This window comes from Dendroctonus ponderosae, unplaced genomic scaffold (genome assembly GCF_020466585.1).
Source record: "Dendroctonus ponderosae isolate FM_Combo_2020 unplaced genomic scaffold, Dpon_F_20191213v2 Dpon_F_20191213_3, whole genome shotgun sequence".
NCBI lineage: Eukaryota > Metazoa > Arthropoda > Insecta > Coleoptera > Curculionidae > Dendroctonus > Dendroctonus ponderosae.
Window position 1 is genome coordinate 15,822,145 of NW_026018508.1, and position 7,945 is coordinate 15,830,089.

Sequence of the window (7,945 nt, forward strand, 5' to 3'; positions counted from 1 at the left end):
ACGAAACGTCAGGAAGAAATTCCCATAGACCACGGCTTCAAAGCCCGGAAAACATTCCTAAATGTGATTTAACCGGCCGTGAAAGCCTTCATAGAATGAAATGTATGTTTAAATATTTTTAATTGTTGCCAAGATGGAAACTTTGAAACCTTGAAAGATGAAAGAGGCATAAACTCAATTATTTTGCTTCTAACTTTTTGAAGGTTAAGAATTTTTGATCAGACTTAATTGCGTGGCAAAGACCTGAAGTTTCTGCAGCGAAAATCTTTTAACAGCTTTGCTCTACCAAAAAGGTCCTAACAATTGTTAAGATATTTTTAATCGTTGCCGAGATAGCAGCTGTCAAACTTTACGGGTGACCTAATCTGCCTATTTTTGCTTCTAATTTTTTAAAGGTTAGGAATTTATGTTGAAAGTTGAAAATTCAACGAAAGAGATGCTAAGTTTCTCTATTGAAGAACTTGTAAAACTTTTCAGATATTGTCAACTGTTTCCGAGACAGAAGCTTTGAGACTTTAAGGGTGGCATCATTTCAATGTTTTTGCTTTTATCTTTATTCAAAATACACATTTCTGATAAACCAAAAATAATACATACATACTTTATCCAAAAAGTCCTAGTGATTTTTCAGATATTTTCAAGCGTTTCTGCCCCATACGGTCTAAAATTTTTTCTATTTTTTGCTTCTATCTTTTTAGAGGTTATGAATTTCTGGAAGTGAATATAGTTCTATAAACACACTTTGCAAAAACTCTTAGGCCCGGTTAGATGTTTTCATCGGTTTCCGAAATATAAGGATCTTTTAAACATGGACAGGTTTAATTTTTCAACTTTAGGCTTCTGACGCTTTAGAGGTTGAGCATTATTAACAAAAGCACTTTTGGACAATGTCTTCCAGAAATTTTCTACTCCTGATAAAATATTGCAACCCATTTGGAAGATATGAAGGTTTTTCTTGCCAAAAACAGTCGACTCTTGTATTACAAACCCAGTGTAAATGAGATGTTTGCATATAAACGATCTAATAAATCCTCGCTTAGCTGGCACTGGAGTGACTAAATTTAGCAGCGGTTTATGCAAATGGCAATGGATTTTAATAAAACCTAATGGGATTTAAACCGTAACATAAGTAATCGCCCGCCAAGTAATATTGTTTATTAACTTTCATAGTTTTACCGTAAATGCGGGTCTGTTGCATGTCGCAGCCCTATCATCATAAAATAAATTAGATGCATATTTTCGGTTTATCAGGTATGCGTATGGTGCTTGAAATGCTATGCATTTTCCGTTAAATATGTCCTGCAGTTGCTTCCTAAAATTAAATTTAAATTCAAATAATGCATTGATAATTACTTGCTTTGTTGGAATGGAAATCGTCCATGAGATAAGCCAACTTTTGGTAGAGATTTTTTCGTCAGTTGGACGAGTTTAGAAGACGCAGTTAAAATTTTGGATTTAAAATTTACTCTGGCTGATTCAACAGGTGTGTATCGAACGTGGATGGAGAGAATACAACCCTGAAACCAACGAAAATCACTGGAATCTATGGTGGAAGACTTCAGGTTTCTCCAACGGTCATCACAAGAACATCTATGCCTTCCAAGTATGTTCCGTTATAAGATTAACTTCCAATCAGAAAAATTAAAACTGCGTTTTTCAGTTCTTGAATCATATTCCGAAAGGATCCACCATTTGCAGGAAAGACAACCTCATTAGATACTTAAGGTGTATGAGGAAGGTCTATGGATCAGTTTATGATTTCAGGTACGCACTCTGTCTATACACAGAGCCTCCGCTCTTTAATGTTTTTTTTAGCCCCCATGGGTACAATTTGCCATTAGAATACACCAAATTGGCCGCTGAATGCAGCCGCAGCAGACCGCCCAGTTATCGCGACGAAAATCTTCGACTCCCCGAGGAAAAACCCATTTGGATCTGCAAACCGGTGGCCCAAAGCCAAGGCAGAGGAATCTTCCTGTTCAAGGTACTGCTGCTGCAAGTACAAAAGTGAAAAACTGTTCAAAAAAACTCCGGTAGAAACTGAGCGAATTAAACTACGACACCAACACGATCGTGCAGCGCTACATTGAAAAGCCTCTTCTGATCGGGGGCTACAAGTTCGACTTGCGCCTCTATGTGTGCGTTCCCTCCTATCAGCCGCTGGTGGTCTACATGTACAAGGAGGGACTGGCTCGATTCGGCACCGATAAATTCAGCCTGAACGACCTGAAGAACCCTTTCAGGCATCTAACCAACTCCTCCATCAACAAATTAGGCCCCGGCTATGCGGAGATGAAGGACAGAGTGGGATCCGGTGAGTGAAGAAATCGGAGCCAATTAGTGTTAAACTAGGCAAACTGTAGGATGCAAGTGGACTCTGAGGCAGCTCAGAAGGTACTTCCAGCAAGCCTCCATACCGGACTGGCTGATATGGCAAAAAATCACTTCGCTTGTGGTGCTGACCATTCTGAGCCAGCTGCACCAAATTCCCCCCACTGTGAACTGTTTTGAGTTCTTCGGCTTCGATATTCTGATCGACAGCGCTTTGCGCCCGTGGCTTTTGGAGGTACGGCTGCTCAGCACCACTCAGACCGTCCCTACGTTCAGGAAATTCCTCTACATTGTTTCTCAGGTCAATCTGAGCCCTGCTCTGAGCAATGACTGCGACGCCGACAGTCTTGTGAAGAAGCCAATGTTGCACGATATGTTCGACCTTTTAGGCCTGCCCCTGTACAACACTGGACTGTCCATTTTTAATGTCTGGCTGGACGGGACAAGCGACAATGACAGGTGGGGTTTTTAAGTTTTCCCTCCTAGTGGAGTGCGGAGGGAGGGAGAAGTTGACGTGGACACTTTTCTGGTTCAAAACTGTGTTTTTCTCCTGCTTGTTAAAAGTTTTCTAGTGAGGGTGAGGGGGAAACCTAAAAAAACCGTTTGCAGAGAGGAGGACTTCGATGCCAAAATGTCCCTGAAAGGGACGGTGACGATACTAAACGCCGCTGGACGTTGGAGGAGGAAGGTTAGGCGAATGTCCGCCCACCAGTCGTCCTACAGCAGCACCAGCACTGGGCGGGCCAGAGTGCGCTCATCTCCACCCACCAACCAAAGTAAGCGCCTACCACTCAGTTCCCTCAAGGTTGCCTAGTAACCTCCTCCTCCTCTGCTCGACGTGTAGGATCTTACATGAAGCTGCCCAAGGCGCAGCTTGGCAACCCAACCACGCCTCTAACTTCCAACGTGCCAAAGGAAAACACGGTAGACATTCCCGATGGGAAAAATAAAAAGTTTTTGAGGTTCAGCAATTGTTCAGGTGGATGAAGACCTTAGAAGGCCGGGCTTCAAAACGTGGGGCAACGGCCGGGACTGGAGGAGGCCCAAAGCTCGAGACGGAGGTTGGGTGAGGGTCTGGCCTCTGGATAGCGAGGAGCAGCTGGATGGGAACAACAATGTTTCCATTAGTGGCAACACTGGCCTCAATAAAATGGGCGTTAAAGCGATGGTGAATAAGGTGGGTTTTTAGCTCGGACTAAATATCTGTTTACAATCTAGTTAATATTTTTGGATTTTATAGCGCAATTTTTTATATTCTTGTACCTTATTAGGTATGTTTCTGTTTTCTTCCAGATAGGAAAATTCAACAAAACTGCCAAGGAACTAGCGAAAAAGCATCCGGCCGCTTCTGAGGGCCAATTGACCGAATTTTTGCAGCAGGAGCTGGCCATAAGCGGCGATTTGTGGATTCCTCCTTTATAAAGTGTTCGAATTGCTTCTAAACCAAGCGCGCCCAACATATGCGGTAGAACAGCCAAGCAAGCGATTGCTGCATCTGTTTGGCGCGCCGGCAATAAATATTCCGATTCGATTTTCCAAACTTTTACTGCCTGAGCCAATGTTGAAAATAAGTCCAGGCACGTCTTATCCAAAGAATTACTGTCCAATTCTTTCAAGAAAATGGTGAATTTGCCGCACTTCTTGAAGGTCGGGTGCGCTTCGCGCAACGTATTTCTGAGGATGCAAGCCACTCGTTCAAGCGAAACGTTAGAAAGCACACTGGAAGCAGTAAAATGGGAGGTAAAAAATGGATATCGGAGCACTGAGTCGGAAAACGTATACGCACTAGCCTAACTAGATCAGACGTGTCTGGACTGTCCGTTAGATATGAAATTCCTAATCTAAGTGCGTTTTGTTGCGATTATAGCCGATTTCTGGCGCAAATGTATTTTTTGCGCCCGTATATACAGCATTAAACCCTTTTGAAACTATTTCGTATATTTAATTCAACTTGCAGAACAGGACAATGAAAAATACGCCAAAATGAGTGTACTTGATTTATTAACTAACATTACAGCTTTATACATAGTGGTACCTTTACATGACTCCATCAAACAATCCTCCTACCCTAATTTCCCTTCAAAATGGCACTTAAAATATTGTACATCGACAATGATGGATTGACAAAAACGACAACTTATCGACATATCTACAAGACGATTACATTACTTAATTAGCTAAGAAAATAAAAGAAACTTTACATAATTCACAACAGAACAAAGAGCAACAGGACAAACGAACGTCACTGGTTATAGATATAATCAATCAAGGCTTGTGTGAGAAGAGATTTTGCCTTTGCCTACCGACAACCTAACAGTATTGATTAGATGGTTCAGAAGCGTTCAAGAAAGCGTGTTTTTTAGTAGATTCTAATCTAGCGTGCGTGGGTTTTGCAGAACGGGCGTCCACCCTTAGCGAAGAAGCTCTGCCCTTCCAAGTTCTTCTTGCACATCTGAAACCCCCAGTTTACAAGCAAAAATCGCCATTAAAAAAGCGAAAACAAGCCACTCACCGTGCAGTTGAAGCACTGGCTATGATAGTTGTTGTTCAAGGCTTCCACCCAACGATCGCCGGCCTCCACTGGGAAGCCACAGGCGAAGCATTTCGTAGTGAAGAGTTCGTTCCAATCTAGAGATCCAAACACCCTTAAAACACGGCCTTTGAAGGTGGGAACTTCTGTTAACTCACCAGCGTCACAGTAGGGATTGCCGTCTTCCAAGAAGAACGGGTTGTTTCCGAAGAGTTTACCGCAGTAGACGCAGTTGAAGCATTCCGGGTGGAAGTTCTTGCCGATGGCTCTCAAACAGTCCTCAAGAGAAAAATTATTTGGTTGGCAACATCCGTGCTTTGGCACAAAGGCAACCCACAATGGTGCAGACAAACTGTGCCCAGGCCAACGGCGTTCCAATTGCCATGGAAACGCGATTAGACAACAACAGGTGTTCAACGGCAAAGCATGCCAGCTAAAGGGCACAGACTGTCCGCACCATACGGAAGGGCTGTAGTTACTCACTCCCTTGATTTTCCCGTTGCATTTGGAACAGGGCGGAGCCAGGTACTGCTCAAAACAATATTCGCAGTAGAGCTGTCCTTGTTCCTCCACAAATCCGAGATCCTGCAGAGGGCGCTTGCAGGACGGGGTGTTGCAGGTGAAGTGCTGAGGACACCAGATTTTGCCCAGGGCTGTTATGAACGGTCCCCTAAAAGCAAATTCGTTGAGTTACTCTATAAAAACCCTGTTGGGTTCACTGTGTTAGTCGTGCAGTTTCAGGGCGGGGGAGGAATGAAAGGGGCAAAAAATTATCCGAGTATCCTCAGTAAACCTTCACCAGTTGCCAGTTTTACCTAATAATTTCCACATTACATATCCAGCAAATAGGGGCGGTTTTCTCATCAGCATCCCTTTGGCTTTTCCCACTGCCCACCCGCCGGAAAACGGTTTCGGAAAACTCCTCCGCATTGGCAAAAGTCAAATGATCGGGCAGATTATCCTCAGAGGCGATTCGCTTCCCAATCGGCACCACCAGCTCGGACTTCACTCGCTTCACGCTATTCTCCGTGACGGTTTGCACATTGCTGACGATGTAGTTCAAGCGGGGACTCTGAGTTTCGGACACGCTCACCCTCTTCAGCTTCGGGATCAGGCCCTTGTTAATTTCGGTGATGATTTTGTCTTTGGCCGCGTCGATGGAGGCGCTGGTGTGGCGCCCACTGGATGTGGACGAGTTGGAGGAGTAGTCGGACTTGGGGGAGGAGCCGATGGAGTCCAATTGGAAGCTGGACGTGGGAATGGAGATGGTGATTTGGCTGTAAACGGGCACGGTGGGAGGTTGTGGAGGTAGGGGCAATTGCTGACACTCCTCTTCCAATTGGGTGACGGATTGCTGCAGGTTAGTCTGGTAAATTGCACTCTCATGCTCTAAAACAAAACTCCAAATAACACACAGCCAAGTTATGGACAAAGCGCGGACCAGTGAACTGGAACGCTTGTTTTTAGAGGTTAAGATCAGGCCTGGGTAACACTGTGTTGARTTGCGCTTTTRAGTTGRTGCCGCTCTGTGAGTTGGYAAGTRAAAACTCATCGCKKTAATAATCATGTTCATTCAGTAGGTCGGTGAATCTTTTTTCGAAAAGGTGTTTGAATGGTCAGTTTGACCGGCTGTGGACGAAATCGGTCAATAATCGCATTYTTMGGCCCGTATTTATAAACGTTGCTCAAGCATGAGTCGAGCCTCAAGTACRATACTTGGCTTCGATTGCGATTTATAAACGATTCTCATTCTCAAGCCAGTGCTTACCAGCTTTGCTTGCTCAAGTATCGGTCGACGGTGGCTTGAGTATTGCTTCTGCCCCTGTTTATGTTATGTTTTTACATTTTAATTCTTTGATTTTACTATCGTATACAATATAAGAATGGACAAGGTTTTGAATATTTGGACGTAATAGAGGAGGAAATAAACGAAGACCAACGTGTTATTAAAATATATCAAAATCAATTCCTGGGCTTCAGTCATTTATTGTCTATTTATCAATTAAAATACTGAACTACTATTAAAATTACTACTATTAAAATTGATAAATAGACAATAAATGACTGAAGCCCGGGAATTGATTTTGATTTGGAATTGAAACACAGTCAGGAAAGTATGTACAATTAAAATATATATACGAGATGGCAAAAATCCTCTTGAGTTTTTCTCGCATGTAGAATTTCGGAAAAGGTTTCGGTTTTCAAAGGCCACTATTATTGAGGTGATATTAGCTTTTTTAAACGAACCGTTATTGTAAGCGGATAATCGTGGACTACCAATATCAAATATCACCCATTACTCAATTGCTGGTATGTTCAAGATTCTATACATCCTGGCTTTCTATTCTAGAGATTTTATGCAAACAAGTAGCAATGTTTCTAGGATTCCATGTCTACTATCTTACATAGAGGGTATATTGTAGCTTGTGTCCGGTAATTTTCGTGATCTTCGCCAGTCCTTCAGCGACTCAAAAGACATATTTACATTTTGTCGCCATCTTAGATTCGCCAAGTTTGCCAATAGTCCCAATATAAAATTACCAAATAAATACGAAAGTCCCTATACAACTATACTCGACCGATACTTCGCCGAGAATTCACGAAGTACTGTTTATAAATCGTCTCTCTTGATTGAGAACGAGCTGAGAATCGGCTTGAGTATCGTTTATAAAGTAGTAGCCTTAGCCTGGAATTAGTGGCCTTAGATGGGAAATTAGAATCATTGTGGCCCGTATCAGAAGTGCGGAAGTTCGTGAAAGCGTAGATACCTTGAGGATTAATGGCTAGAAAAGGGAGGATAGAGCGCCAGCTTGCAGAAAGCTGGTAAGAATGAGCTAAGTCATAAATCTTTTAGATTGCACTGAGTTTTCCTCTAGCCTTTGTGTTTTTATGACAACCTCATCTGTAGGTTTTGGATAAAAACCCGCTTCGGATATAGAAGTTTGGGTTCCAGTATTAAACACAAGAAGCATCAGGTTACTGATAGTGTGGATTTGGAACGCTATACAAAAGGTGTCGCACAACAATTTTTTCATATCCTAAGCAAAATTTTCTTAACGATGAATGAAATTCAAAATTTTTACA

At 42.7% G+C, this 7,945-nt stretch overlaps 2 protein-coding genes across 15 annotated transcripts in view; one reads left to right on the top strand and one right to left on the bottom strand.

The window, feature by feature from the left end:
• The window catches only part of LOC109538635 (probable tubulin polyglutamylase TTLL2), a 5,174-nt gene extending 914 nt beyond the window's left edge, over nucleotides 1-4,260 (top strand). For 2 of the 5 annotated variants that reach the window (XM_019905968.2, XM_019905966.2), the window contains exons 3-12: nucleotides 1,484-1,603; nucleotides 1,661-1,764; nucleotides 1,816-1,984; nucleotides 2,038-2,314; nucleotides 2,364-2,566; nucleotides 2,633-2,790; nucleotides 2,896-3,107; nucleotides 3,176-3,255; nucleotides 3,311-3,508; nucleotides 3,625-4,260. In XM_019905968.2, the coding sequence (XP_019761527.1) occupies nucleotides 1,484-1,603; nucleotides 1,661-1,764; nucleotides 1,816-1,984; nucleotides 2,038-2,314; nucleotides 2,364-2,566; nucleotides 2,633-2,790; nucleotides 2,896-3,107; nucleotides 3,176-3,255; nucleotides 3,311-3,508; nucleotides 3,625-3,753 (1,650 nt within the window). In that variant the 3' untranslated portion in view covers nucleotides 3,754-4,260. The other 3 variants (XM_048665105.1, XM_048665104.1, XM_019905967.2) reach the window with 3 other exon arrangements.
• A 55-nt stretch (nucleotides 4,261-4,315) lies between these two features.
• The window catches only part of LOC109538633 (PDZ and LIM domain protein Zasp), a 24,597-nt gene continuing 20,967 nt past the window's right edge, over nucleotides 4,316-7,945 (bottom strand). For 9 of the 10 annotated variants that reach the window (XM_019905957.2, XM_019905955.2, XM_019905958.2 and 6 more), the window contains 4 exons: nucleotides 5,345-5,531; nucleotides 5,020-5,140; nucleotides 4,844-4,959; nucleotides 4,316-4,783 (listed from right to left, as the gene is read on the bottom strand). In XM_019905957.2, the coding sequence (XP_019761516.2) occupies nucleotides 4,706-4,783; nucleotides 4,844-4,959; nucleotides 5,020-5,140; nucleotides 5,345-5,531 (502 nt within the window). In that variant the 3' untranslated portion in view covers nucleotides 4,316-4,705. Of the gene's footprint in view, nucleotides 4,784-4,843; nucleotides 4,960-5,019; nucleotides 5,141-5,344; nucleotides 5,532-6,157; nucleotides 6,251-7,945 lie in introns of those variants that run through there. The other variant, XM_048665103.1, reaches the window with a different exon arrangement.